This window comes from Dendropsophus ebraccatus, chromosome 2 (assembly GCF_027789765.1).
Source record: "Dendropsophus ebraccatus isolate aDenEbr1 chromosome 2, aDenEbr1.pat, whole genome shotgun sequence".
Lineage (NCBI taxonomy): Eukaryota > Metazoa > Chordata > Amphibia > Anura > Hylidae > Dendropsophus > Dendropsophus ebraccatus.
Window position 1 is genome coordinate 206,270,930 of NC_091455.1, and position 15,014 is coordinate 206,285,943.

Here is a 15,014-nt window from a genome sequence, read left to right on the forward strand (position 1 = left end):
ATACATTACCAGCTGCTGTATCTAAGCCTGTCATATATTACCAGCTGCTGTATCTAAGCCTGTCATACATTACCACCTGCTGTATCTAAGCCTGTTATGTTACTGGCAGCTGTATCTAAGCCTATTATATGTTACCAGCTGCTGTATCTAAGCCTATCATCTGGTACCACCTGCTGTATCTAAGCCTATCATATGTTACCACCTGCCAGGCTGACATATCTAAGCTTATGCCATGTGATACTGTCTGCTGAACTATGTATCTACCATATTTTATACTATGCGGCTGAGCTGCTGTATCTAATCCTAGCACATGTGATAGTATGTCTACTAAGCTATGTATCTAGGTCTAGAGTTGTGTATCTAAGCCTATGTTATGTGATACTGCCTATTAATCTAAGTGCATACTGTTTTCTGAGCTGTGTACCTAATCCTACACTATATATGCTTAGATACAGCAGCTCAGTGGGAAGTATCAAACCCTATAGGATTAGGTACACAGCACAGCAGACATTATCATGCAGTATAGGCTTAGATACACAGTATCACACAGATCAGAGTTAGATACAGCAGCTCAATAGACAATATCATACATGAGAGAATTAGATACACATCACAGAACATACTAGTAATACTGAGATTAGATACACAGATCTGCAGACAGTGATACACCTAGATACACTCAGCAGGAAGTCATGTTTGAGAAGTGACACTGCACCTGTGTATCTAAGCCAGTACCACACAGCAGCCCCTCCCCCTCCCCTGCGCTCAGTACTCACAGTCTACAGGGCAGAGATCCTCACTGTAAGCTCCTCCCGCGCGGTCCGCATTACCCAGCAGCCCCTGCGCCCACTGTACGTAGCCCCGCCCTCACGTAGAAACAAGTACCACGCCCATAACTGATGACGTATCGGGAGCGTTATTGAGTGCAGTGTAAGCGGAGGAGCCGCCAGGGGGCGCTGTGAGGGCAGAGCTCATCTATAATGGCCGGCGGTATGTACTCAGGAGCTGGGGATGATGGAGGTGAGTGATTACAGTGATTCATAGAGGAAAGAAGATTATTTTACAGCTGTATCCATGGTGACTGCCTGTGGGCTGAGGTGGTGGCGGCCATATTGGTTGTCACTCTGCCTTACTAGTGCCAACCCGCCCAGTGATGTAGTAGTTTGTAAATGCCATTCAGGACTGTAGGAAAGCTGGGTGACTGTGGGCTGAGGTGGTGGCGGCCATATTGGTTGTCACTCCTTCCCCAGTGCTGACTAGTCATGTAGTAGTGAGTATAAATGACAGTCAGGACTGTGAGAGAGCAGGGGGACCAGGGATGGCAGCCATATTGTATAAATGACAGGACTGTGAGAGAGCTGGGGGATCCGGGATGGCAGCCATATTGTATAAATGTCAGGACTTTGAGAGAGCAGGGGGATCAGGGATGGCAGCCATATTGTATAAATGACAGGACTGTGAGAGAGCTAGGGGATCAGGGATGGCGGCCATATTGTATAAATGACTGGACTGTGAGAGAGCTGGGGGATCAGGGATGGCAGCCATATTGTATAAATGACAGGACTGTGAGAGAGCAGGGGGATCAGGGATGGCGGCCATATTGTATAAATGACAGTCAGGACTGTGAGAGGGCTGGGGGATCAGGGATGGCGGCCATATTGTATAAATGACAGACAGGACTGTGAGAGAGCTAGGGGATCAGGGATGGCGGCCATATTGTATAAATGACAGACAGGACTGTGAGAGGGCTGGGGGATCAGGGATGGCGGCCATATTGTATAAATGACAGGACTTTGAGAGAGCAGGGGGATCAGGGATGGCAGCCATATTGTATAAATGACAGACAGGACTGTGAGAGAGCAGGGGGATCAGGGATGGCGGCCATATTGTATAAATGACAGGACTTTGAGAGAGCAGGGGGATCAGGGATGGCGGCCATATTGTATAAATGACAGACAGGACTGTGAGAGAGCTGGGGGATCAGGGATGGCAGCCATATTGTATAAATGACAGTCAGGACTGTGAGAGAGCTGGGGGATCAGGGATGGCGGCCATATTGTATAAATGACAGACAGTACTGTGAGAGGGCTGGGGGATCAGGGATGGCGGCCATATTGTATAAATGACAGGACTTTGAGAGAGCAGGGGGATCAGGGATGGCAGCCATTTTGTATGAATGACAGTCAGGACTGTGAGAGGGCTGGGGGATCAGGGATGGCAGCCATATTGTATAAATGACAGGACTGTGAGAGATCTGGGGGATCAGGGATGGCAGCCATATTGTATAAATGACAGGACTGTGAGAGAGCAGGGGGATCAGGGATGACAGCCATATTGTATAAATGACAGGACTGTGAGAGAGCAGGGGGATCAGGGATGGCAGCCATATTGTATAAATGACAGGACTGTGAGAGAGCAGGGGGATCAGGGATGGCAGCCATATTGTATAAATGACAGTCAGGACTGTGAGAGAGCAGGGGGATCAGGGATGGCAGCCATATTGTATAAATGACAGTCAGGACTGTGAGAGAGCTTCTGTTTCTCTTTACCCAGACTCTGTAATACCTGTGTTCATGTTGTGTAGACCATGCAGGGCCCCTAAATGGCAGCCATATTGGTGGTCACTCTACTTTCCCAGACCCCTGAATGTTATCTCTGGTTATGTGTCAATCCTGGGAATAGTCCAGGTTCCATGGGGCTCATCTGCCATTTAGGATTACAGGAAAGTTGTGTGACAGCAGCTGCAGGAGCAGTAGGGACAGCCTAATTGGTTCTAATCCTACTTTCCTGGACCCCTGAATGTCAATTGGATTTGTGATAGGAATATGGACAACCCCTTTAAGAGCCAGGACCTCAGCATGATTGGGTGTTATTCTGCTTTTCTAGACTTCTGAAAGGTGAGTCTTCCCAATTCACAAGTATGAAGCCAGGAGATGTATGACTGCCATTCAGGAACCTAGGAAAGTGAAGTCACAAGCTTTGTAATGTCTCTCCTACATATAGGTGACCACTCTGCTTTCCCAGACTCCTATTTTTATCCATATTGGGGTCCCCAGGAAAGCAGTGGAACAGCAGTCATGTTACCTGTGATGTCTACCACCCAGCTTTCCCAAGATTAGATAGGCAGAGAGTTCTTTCCCTGGGAGGAGGGGGATTGTGTTTTGCAGCAGTGTGATGATTAGTTTTCGGTAAGTATGTGCCCCCCGGGCCTGTGTTAGTAAATGTTTGTAGATGCGGCTCCCTGCAGCATCTGTCAGCCCAGCAGCCCATCTGTATTTGCATAATGAGGCAGAACGCTTAGACGCTCGCATTACGCCGACGCTTCCGCAGGAAACCTCCATGATAGCAGCACCATAGCCGAGGACTCCCCACCACGTTAACCCCTTATACACTGAAGTGTCACAGATTACATAGAAGTTATATATGGTATACATACATACATATATACATACATATACAGTGGTACCTTGGTTTAAGAGTAACTTGGTTTAAGAGTGTTTTGCAAGAAGAGCTCACAGTTTTTCAAAATTGTGACTTGGTTTAAGAGCATTGCTTTGGTTTAAGAGCTCCTGGTATTGGGTGGGAGCCTGAGTGGGGGAGGGGCATGGCCTGCATAGCGGGGTCTGCAGCACAGTACTCTGACCCAGGAAGTCTCTCTCACCTTCCAATTTATAGCAGATCCACTTCAGGCTGGGGCTTGCATCAGGGGACAGGACTGTGGGGGTAATCTCTTTATAGCTTTAACCCCTCTCTCCCCGGACAGAGAGTGCTGCTATACTGTGTCCACATCTGCCCTGCTCATTCCTTCATGCTCCCTGCAGTCTCTATCAGTCCTTGTGTTTCCCATCCTCTCCATTCCTGCTATAATGTGCTTGCACTCACACTCAGCTATACACACTGCTGCTATAATGTGCTTGCACTCACACTCAGCTATACACACTGCTGCTATAATGTGCTTGCACTCACACTCAGCTATACACACTGCTGCTATAATGATTATAAAATGATTTTTGGGGTGTGGAACCAATTGTCTACATTTCAATGATTTCTTATGGGAAAATTTGCTTTGGTATAAGAGTGGATTTGGATTACAAGCACGGTCCCGGAACGAATTATGCTCGTAATCCAAGGTACCACTGTGTATATATATATATATATATATATATATATATATGATGTAACACTGTACTGCCCTTGGAGTTGTCTTAAAGGGTCACTACACATTATTATATGCTTACCTATCTGGGTCAGTGCAGCCTCTCTGGATGCTGGGGTGGGAGGGGGAGCAGGACTCGCAGGCTTTCTCTATGATTTGGAGGGGGAGCAGGGCTCACAGGCTTTCTCTATGATTTGGAGGGGGAGCAGGGCTCACAGGCTTTCTCTATGATTTGGAGGGGGAGCAGGGCTCACAGGCTTTCTCTATGATTTGGAGGGGGAGCAGGGCTCACAGGCTTTCTCTATGATTTGGAGGGGGAGCAGGGCTCACAGGCTTTCTCTATGATTTGGAGGGGGAGCAGGGCTCACAGGCTTTCTCTATGATAAGGAGGGGAGCAGGACTCGCAGGCTTTCTCTGTTATTTGGAGGGGAGCAGGACTCGCAGGCTTTCTCTGTTATTTGGAGGGGAGCAGGACTCGCAGGCTTTCTCTGTGATTTGGAGGGGAGGAGGACTTGCAGGCTTTCTCTGTGATTTGGAGGGGAGGAGGACTTGCAGGCTTTCTTTGTGATTTGGAGGGGAGCAGGACTCACAGGCTTTCTCTGTTATTTGGAGGGGAGCAGGACTCGCAGGCTTTTTCTGTTATTTGGAGGGGAGCAGGACTCCCAGGCTTTCTCTATGATTTGGAGGGGAGCAGGACTCACAGGCCTTTTGAACATTTATAAGGGTTGTCCATGTTAGTTACAGATGTGGAGATGCAGCAAGTACTGTGCTGCCTGCTATTAATCAGAATAGGACCCGTCGCGTAGCTTCAGCAGTGGATGATATGATAATAGGTATATATCCCCAGCTTCCCCCGTCCATTATACGCTGCAGTCAGATGAGAGCTGACAGATCCTGTATAAGAGCCTCAGTGGTCTGTAAGCAGCTCTGCTGGCGCCACCTATGGGATCTGTTTCTGGGGGTTGTGCTGGGTAACTGGAGCTGACAGATAGCGGAGCTGGATGGGGGTGATGGGGTCGGCTCATGCTCTTTGTCATTTTCACTCAGCTCATGTATCTGTGATCAGATGTAGGGACCCCGCTGCAATGTTAGGACCTCCGGCTGTCGGAAAGATGACTGCACTTGAGGGGATTTTTCCTTCAAGCAGGAGTGGGACCACCTCCAGTCCTCAGCCGACTGAAATGCAACAGGAAAGTTACGCAGCTTCCCACACCTGCAAAGATCCACGGCCAGTGCACGGCAATGCAAGCTCGGCCACACGAATCCTGGAATCTATCCAAATATCCAATGCTTTATTAGGAAAAAATACAGACTTGGCAGCTTAGCTGACGCGTTTTGGTCTGTCGACCTTAAGGTCCTATTACATGGAGCAATTTTTAATGATTTAATGATTTTTAATGTCCAACATTTTTTTTTTATTGGAAATGTGAATAATATGTAATCTGTCCCTTTCCCTTAGTGGTTTTCTCTGACCTTTTTTCTCCTCTGTGTCCCTGGGCCTCCTCCTCTGTGTCCCTGGGCCTCCTCCTCTGTGTCCCTGGGCCTCCTCCTCTGTGTCCCTGGGCCTCCTCCTCTGTGTCCCTGGGCCTCCTCCTCTGTGTCCCTGGGCCTCCTCCTCTGTGTCCCTGGGCCTCCTCCTCTGTGTCCCTGGGCCTCCTCCTCTGTGTCCCTGGGCCTCCTTCTCTGTGTCCCTGGGCCTCCTCCTCTGTGTCCCCGGGCCTCCTCCTCTGTGTTCCCAGGCCTCCTTCTCTGTGTTCCCGGGCCTCCTTCTCCTCTGTTGCCCTTGGCCTCCTCCTCTGTTGGTGCTTTTTGGATTTGTGTTTGTTTACATAAAGAACTTCCAGGTCACAGGGGTCAGCAGTGACATCACAGCTCTGCAAGCCTGTAGCTCCGCCCAATCTTCTCTGAATCTAGCTCCACCCACTCTACCTATAGGCAGAGAAATGTCTGTATTACTACAAGTGCCTGTTGACCAGCATGGTGGCTCAGTGTCTGCCAATTAGTTATGTTATCAAATCAACTAGTTTTTTCACACTTTTATCTGTTGTTGTAGGACTACAAACCAGCACACATGTACATGATAGGAGTTGTAGTCCTGGATTACATATACACTGCAGTAGCCATCCTACAGGTGGGCGGGGTCTCAATGAGGCAGGATTCTGTTACCTTAGCAAGAAATAGATAGAATGGTGACTGCCATGAGGTGAAGTCTCCTCTCTCCTCTCTATATTACACATAGCAGCAGAACTGCCCTCACACTGTACATCCTTACACTACAATAGTAACAATATAGGGGGAGAGGTATCACAGCCTGTGCAGGGGAGCAGTTACCCATAGCGACCAATCAGATTGCGTCTTTCATTTTTAAAAAGGCCTTGGAAAATGAACCCTAGAATCTGACTGGTTGCTATGGGCAACTGCTTCCCTGTTCCTCTGCACAAGTTTTGATAAATCACCCCATAGTTCCTTTATTTACTGTTTATAGCTCCAACCTATGCTGCAGTGCTGTACAGAGATTGTAGTCTATCATGCTGTCCTTACTGCTGCAGTGTCTTCTGGCCTAAGATGTTTGTTAGATGTTAGGGGTGTGGCTAAAGAAATATATGCATAACCCCACCCACCTGATGACTCACTGTTCCCTCACTGGCAGGAACAGGAAACAGAAAGGGAACGTGACATCACAGGAAGTAAAGAAAACACAGGCAGAGTGGTCATGTGACTGAGCCTGAGAACACAGTAAGCGCTCTAAATAAAAAATAGAAGTGTATGTAGAATATGCAACACTCACAGAGGTCAATGCAATGCTAGTTTATTGAAAAATCCCGGACAACCCCTTTAAGGACTAACGATAAACGATTGCAAACGAGATTGTTTATCGGTAACCTGAAATCGTTCACCATATTACACAGAACAATAATCGTTAGTTAGGATCGTTACTATTATCGTTACTATGATCGTTTATTCCGTCTGATCCCAGCAAAACAATGAACAATGTGCAATTTTACTGAACGATTAGTGAACTAATGCGGGACTTGAGCGAACGAATGTGGAATTACAGCGAACGATTAACGATAATTTTAGGTTCAGATCTAAATCAACGTTCAACAACATGCAAACGATTTTTAGATTGTTGCCTGCAATTACACAGAACGATTGTCGTTTAAATTCGAACGATATAACAGTTTTTCACACGATAATCATCCCGTGTAATAGGGCCCTTACTCATAGCTATGAGTCTCCTATCTATCTGTCATCTATCTATTATCTATACTATATCTGTCTGAAGGGGTGAGTGATAACCTTCCTTGGTGTTGAGGATGGAGCATGAAGCACGGAGCTATCCCTGGTGGTCTAGGTATGGTAAAGACATGATAACCTCCCTGGTGGTCTGTGATACTTTACAGGATAATGCATTTCAACCCCTGTGCTTCTGCATAGAATTGATCAGCTAGATCGGTGCTCTGCTGAAAAAGTTTACCTGAGGCAGATTAAACCATCGAGAGGTCCAAGCTGACACGGATTGTAAGTATAACCCTGTGGCAGCCCTAGCAACCGATCAGCACCCCCTGTTTTTTGCTTTGGTCAGGGCGCTCTGTGCATGCTGATATCACTGAGGGCAGCATGCACAGGGTTAAATTTCCGTGATTGGACTGAAGTCCACTCCTGATAATTGCAGACAGTTGTCAGCTGTATTATACAGGTGACACCCGTTGCAGCTGACACCTGAGCTTGCACTATATGCAGTGACCACCAGGGCTCCTGTAAAAAGGTGTGTTGGCGTTGTTAAGAGGTTAATCTTGGTGTTGAGGATGGCGCGTGAAGCATGGATCTATCCCTCAAGGTCTGATGGAAGCATGAAGCTATCCCTGGGGGTCTAGATGGAAGCATGAAGCTATCCCTGGGAGTCTAGATGGAAGCATGAAGCTATCCCTGGGAGTCTAGATGGAAGCATGAAGCTATCCCTGGGAGTCTGGATTGAAGCATGAAGCTATCCCTGGGGGTCTAGATGGAAGCATGAAGCTATCCCTGGGGGTCTAGATTGAAGCATGAAGCTATCCCTGGGGGTCTAGATGGAAGCATGAAGCTATCCCTGGGGGTCTAGATTGAAGCATGAAGCTATCCCTGGGAGTCTAGATGGAAGCATGAAGCTATCCCTGGGAGTCGAAGATGGAAGCATGAAGCTATCCCTGGGAGTCTAGATGGAAGAATGAAGCTATCCCTGGGAGTCTAGATGGAAGCATGAAGCTATCCCTGGGAGTCTGGATTGAAGCATGAAGCTATCCCTGGGAGTCTAGATTGAAGCATGAAGCTATCCCTGGGAGTCTAGATGGAAGCATGAAGCTATCCCTGGGAGTCTAGATGGAAGCATGAAGCTATCCCTGGGAGTCTAGATGGAAGCATGAAGCTATCCCTGGGAGTCTAGATGGAAGCATGAAGCTATCCCTGGGAGTCTAGATGGAAGCATGAAGCTATCCCTGGGAGTCTAGATGGAAGCATGAAGCTATCCCTGGGAGTCTAGATGGAAGCATGAAGCTATCCCTGGGAGTCTAGATGGAAGCATGAAGCTATCCCTGGGAGTCTAGATGGAAGCATGAAGCTATCCCTGGGAGTCTAGATGGAAGCATGAAGCTATCCCTGGGAGTCTAGATGGAAGCATGAAGCTATCCCTGGGAGTCTAGATGGAAGCATGAAGCTATCCCTGGGAGTCTAGATGGAAGCGTGGAACTATCCATGTGGTCTAGATGGAAGCATGAAGCTATCCCTGGGGGTCTAGATGGAAGCATGAAGCTATCCCTGGGAGTCTAGATGGAAGCATGAAGCTATCCCTTGGAGTCTAGATGGAAGCACAAAGCTATCCCTGGGAGTCTAGATGGAAGCATGAAGCTATCCCTGGGGGTCTAAATGGAAGCATGAAGTTATCCCTGGGGGTCTAGATGGAAGCATGAAGCTATCCCTGGCGGTGTAGATGGAAGCATGAAGCTATCCCTTGGAGTCTAGATGGAAGCATGAAGCTATCCCTGGCGGTGTAGATGGAAGCGTGGAACTATCCATGTGGGTGTAGATAGAAGCATGGAGCTATCTTTGGTTGCCTAAGTGGACGCTTGGGCTATCCCTGGTGGTCTAGATGGAAACATGAAGCCATCCCTAAAGGTCTGTGTGTGGTGAAGACATGATAACATCCCTGGTGGTCTAGATGGAAGCTTGGAGCTTTCCCTGGCAGTCTAGAATGAAGCATGGAACTATCCCTGGTGGTCCAGATGAAAGCAGGGAACTACCCTGAGTAGTCTAGATTAAAGCATGGAACTATCCCTGGGGTTGTGAACAGGTTACTAGTAAACTCAAACTCATTGTAGGGTGCCTGGAGTTAATTCTTTACACCCGGTGTCTGGTCTTTCCTTTCCTGGACTCATAATGGGAGGGATGAGTCCAGGGCAGGAGAGGATAGTGTGGCCCTGGCGGACAGCCATGTTCGGTGACTGCCTGCACCAGATGTTTGGCACAGCAGGCAGGCAGGTGGCAGGCCTGACAGACTTCACCTTGGCACTCCAGCTTGCAGCATGCTACATCTCATAGCTGCCAGGTCTGGTCTCTGTCCAAGGTCCTGAAAACCCAGGGTGAGGAGCGCCATGTATCTCACTGACAGTGCAGGGAATCCAGCACAGATCTGCAGCCACAACACTCACACTGGACTGCAGAGCTGACAATCTGGGCCACCGAACAGAGAACAATAGATAACCATCGAGTATACAGTCAGTGTTATTCATGTTACATTATAATTACAGAATATCTAGAATATTTGGGCACATTCCTGCAGTGTCCCTGATGACTACGCATGTGGTGCGGTGTTGTCACAGTGTAACAGGGCGACCAGATTTATTGTGTAGCTGGATGTCTGTGAGATGTCTATGGAGAGGCTCTTCACCTGCAGTGTGTGATAGTGCCAGGCTCTGTGCACCAGCAGCGCCCATAAATCTCATCGCCCAATCCAACGGCTCCATATTAGGGCAAGGAATTTATTATCTCAGTCGCCACCATCCAGTGAATTATCTGCCAGACGGGCGCAGTTACCGGGGAAGAGATTGATGCTGGCACATTACACCGACACTTCTGACTCACTATGGGGAAATGAGAAAAGACCAAGCAAGGTTACCACCTCATCTCCACCTCCCACTATATACTACAACTTTAGTAATGTCCCACTAGATGTGCAATAATAACAGGGAATTAAATAGTCAGTAAGGGGTTAATAGAAACTCCAACGATAAGTCCATATTCCCCTCTATATCTAATCTAACAATATTATTATAGGCTTACTGTAATACTAACCCTATGTGCAACAATACTATGACAACTACTATAATACTGCTCCTATATACAAGAATATAACTACTATAATTCTGCCCCATATACAGGAATATAAATACTTTAATACTGCTCCTATATACAGGAATATAACTACTATAATACTGCTCCTATATACAAGACTATAACTACTATAATACTGCTCCTATATACAAGAATATAACTAATATTATACTGCTCCTATATACAGGAATATAACTACTATAATACTGCTCCTATATACAGGAATATAACTACTATAATACTGCTCCTATATACAGGAATATAACTGCTATAATACTGCTCATATATACAGATATATAACTACTATAATACTGCTCCTATATGCAGGAATATAACTACTATAAATACACAAAATTCTGATGTGTTTTTTATTTAGCCTAGCGGCACTAGTATCAGCCATAGGTGTGAGGTGCAGCACTCTGTTTCTTCCCTGAACCGCATTTTGTTTCTCTCTTTTCTCCGTGTTTTGCACTCCTCCTGGTGAGACCCACATGACCGCAATTAGCAGGAGACACCTGAGTGCACATGGTTTTAATCCCTCCTGTTTTTTCCCATTCTGTTTGCTGCAGCTATGGTGAGCGCAATACCTCAGCCAGACTTGTGCTGCTTGGGGGCGACCTTCTCCGCCGGCGGTGCTGGCCGGGTTCTGGTGTGGTGTTTTTGGGTCTGGTCCTGTGGCATGGGGGTCGCAGGGCCGTCCCATGGCCCCCGTTCCCTGACTGTGCACGCCTGCGGGGTTGGTGGCCACTGACTGGCACGGTGTGGACTTAGTGTAGGGACCCATGTGTATCAGATACCGGCACGAGGTACATGGGGCAGTATGGCTTGATCAATTCATACACAAAATTCTGATGTGTTTTTTATTTAGCCTAGCGGCACTAGTATCAGCCATAGGTGTGAGGTGCAGCACTCTGTTTCTTCCCTGAACCGCATAACTACTATAATGCTGCTCCTATATACTGGAATATAACTACTATAATACTGCTCCTATATACAAGAATATAACTACTATAATACACGGAAACTGGAGAAAAAGGAACGGCTGCACATCCCATCTATGGCTGATACTAATGCCGCTAGGCCTATATTAAAAAATGGCAATATGGCTTGATCAATTCATATACAGACACTCTGGTGTTGATTTTTAATATAGGCCTAGCGGCATTAGTATCAGCCATAGATGGGATGTGCAGCGGTTCCATTCTCTCCAGTTCGTGTTTTGCAATTCTCCCTCTCTGAACAGCAAGCACTCCTTTATAAGACCCACATGACCAAAATTAGCAGGAGATGCCTGTGCTCACATGTCTGGACCCTATGTCTTCCCCATTCTGTGAGAGCAGCAATGGTAAGTGTAATACCATATCCATACTTGTGTCGTTTGGGGGCAGCCTTCCCCGCCGGTGGTGCTGGCTGGGTTTTGGTGGGGCTTTTTGGGTCTGGTCCTGTGACATGGGGGTTGCAGGGCCGTTCCATGGCCTCCCTTCCCTGCACGTGCACACTTCGCGGGGTTGGCGGTCGCTGACCGACACGGTGTGGAGTTAGCGTAGGGACCCGTGTGGACCAGAGGACCTGCGCGGTGGTACACGGGCCAATATGGCTTGATCAATTCATATACAGACACTCTGGTGTTGATTTTTAATATAGGCCTAGCGGCATTAGTATCAGCCATAGATGGGATGTGCAGCGGTTCCATTCTCTCCAGTTCGTGTTTTGCATAACTACTATAATACTGCTCCTATATACAAGAATATAACTACTATAATACTGCCTCCTATATACAAGAATATAACTACTATAATACTGCCTCCTATATACAAGAATATAACTACTATAATACTGCTCCTATATACAAGAATATAACTACTATAATATTGCTCCTATATACAAGAATATAACTACTATAATACTGCTCCCTATATACAGGAATATAACTACTATAATACTGCCTCCTATATGCAGGAATATAACTACTATAATACTGCCTCCTATATACAAGAATATAACTACTATAATATTGCTCCTATATACAGGAATATAACTACTATAATACTGTCTCCTATATACAGGAATATAACTACTATAATACTGCCTCCTATATACAAGAATATAACTACTATAATACTGCTCCTATATACAGGAATATAACTACTATAATACTGCTCCTACATACAAGAATATAACTACTATAATACTGCTCCTATATACAAGAATATAACTACTATAATACTGCCTCCTATATACAAGAATATAACTACTATAATACTGCCTCCTATATACAAGAATATAACTACTATAATACTGCTCCTATATACAAGAATATAACTACTATAATATTGCTCCTATATACAAGAATATAACTACTATAATACTGCTCCCTATATACAGGAATATAACTACTATAATACTGCCTCCTATATACAGGAATATAACTACTATAATACTGCCTCCTATATACAAGAATATAACTACTATAATATTGCTCCTATATACAGGAATATAACTACTATAATACTGTCTCCTATATACAGGAATATAACTACTATAATACTGCCTCCTATATACAAGAATATAACTACTATAATACTGCCCCTATATACAGGAATATAGCTACTATAATACTGCCTCCTATATACAGGAATATAACTACTATAATACTGCCTCCTATGTACAGGAATATAACTACTATAATTCTGCCCCATATACAGGAATATAAATACTATAATACTGCCCCCTATATACAAGACTATAACTACTATAATACTGCTCCTATATACAAGAATATAACTACTATAATACTGATCCTATATACAGGAATATAACTACTATAATACTGCTCCTATATATAGGAATATAACTGCTATAATACTGATCCTATATACAGGAATATAACTGCTATAATACTGCTCCTATATACAAGAATATAACTACTATAATACTGCCCCTATATACAAGAATATAACTGCTATAATACTGCTCCCTATATACAAGAATATAACTACTATAATACTGCCCCTATATACAAGAATATAACTGCTATAATACTGCTCCTATATACAAGAATATAACTACTATAATACTGCTCCCTATATACAGGAATATACCTACTATAATACTGCTCCTATATACAAGAATATAACAGCTATAATACTGCTCATATATACAGATATATAACTACTATAATACTGCTCCTATATACAGGAATATAACTACTATAATACTGCTCCTATATACAAGAATATAACTACTATAATACTGCTCCTATATACAATAACTACTATAATACTGCCCCTATATACAGGAATATAACTACTATAATACGGCTCCTATATACAGGAATATAACTACTATAATACTGCCTCCTACATACAAGAATATAACTACTATAATACTGCCTCCTATATACAAGAATATAACTACTATAATACTGCCTCCTATATACACGAATATAACTACTATAATACTGCTCCTATATACAGGAATATAACTACTATAATACTGCTCCTATATACAAGAATATAACTACTATAATACTTCTCCTATATACAGGAATATAACTACTATAATACTGCCCCCTATATACAGGAATATAACTACTATAATACTGCTCCTATATATATAATATAACTACTATAATACTGCCCCCTATAGACAAGAATATAACTACTATAAGGCCGGGTTCACACTACGTAAAACACTGGCCGTTCTGTAACCCGGCCGGGTCACAGAATGACCAGTGTTAGTGAAGATCACCACTGCCACAAAGCTAGCGCCCACAGGGGGGAGCAGCCCAGCGACCCCACTGTCGCAGGCCTGGCCAGCAGAGGCAATGGTCAACAGCCAACACCTAGTTTGAACAGATCTGAAAGCCTTCTTTATGTGCTCCAGCTAGGCTGGGAAAAAAGAGGTACTTACCATGGACATCACTTTCCACTAATTGGCCACATAGGATCTTACTGGGAGGAGTGCAAAACCACAAAAAAGGGACAGAATACATAAAATGCACAAGCCTGGAGAACACAGAAATGGCTGCACATCGCACCCATGGTTGATACTAAATCTTGTTCAGCTACATTAAAAACCAACATCAGAAGTTAGTATATAATTTGATCAAACCATATTGCCTCATGTACCACCTTGTTCATACTTGTTTCGCTTGGTGGGCGTCTTCCGAGCTGGTGGCGGCTACGGGGTGTGGGGGTAGGGGGCCCAGTGGGTTTGGTCCTGTGACAGTGGGGTTGCAGGGCTGTTCTGAGCCCCCCCTCCTTTTGGCGCTTGCTTTGCGGGGTTGGCGGTCACTGACCGACACAGTGTTGTCTTAATGTAGGGACTCATGTGGACCAGAGGACCTGCACGTGGTACATGGGGCAATATGGTTTAATCAAATTATATACTAACATCCTGGCGTTGGTTTTTAAATATAGCCAATAGGCATTAGTGTCATAGGTGTGAGGTGCAGCAGCTCCTCTTTCTCTAGGTTTTTATATAACTACTA

The 15,014-nt window shown here is 45.1% G+C and overlaps 2 protein-coding genes across 6 annotated transcripts in view; one reads left to right on the forward strand and one right to left on the reverse strand.

Annotated features, from left to right (window-relative positions):
* KCNH2 (potassium voltage-gated channel subfamily H member 2) overlaps positions 1–841 on the reverse strand; it is a 168,751-nt gene extending 167,910 nt beyond the window's left edge. Inside the window, exon 1 of the mRNA XM_069959275.1 lies at positions 777–841. The gene's annotated coding sequence lies outside the window, so the exon portion shown is untranslated. The remainder of the gene's footprint in view (positions 1–776) is intronic.
* A 57-nt stretch (positions 842–898) lies between these two features.
* Positions 899–15,014, forward strand: part of NOS3 (nitric oxide synthase 3) — an 85,264-nt gene continuing 71,148 nt past the window's right edge. For 4 of the 5 annotated variants that reach the window (XM_069959280.1, XM_069959282.1, XM_069959279.1 and 1 more), the window contains exon 1: positions 899–1,020. Coding sequence is in view for 1 of the 5 variants with exons in the window: in XM_069959279.1 (XP_069815380.1) it covers positions 981–1,020 (40 nt within the window). In the remaining 4 variants the exon portion in view is untranslated. Of the gene's footprint in view, positions 1,021–6,806; positions 6,893–15,014 lie in introns of all 5 variants that reach the window. The other variant, XM_069959281.1, reaches the window with a different exon arrangement.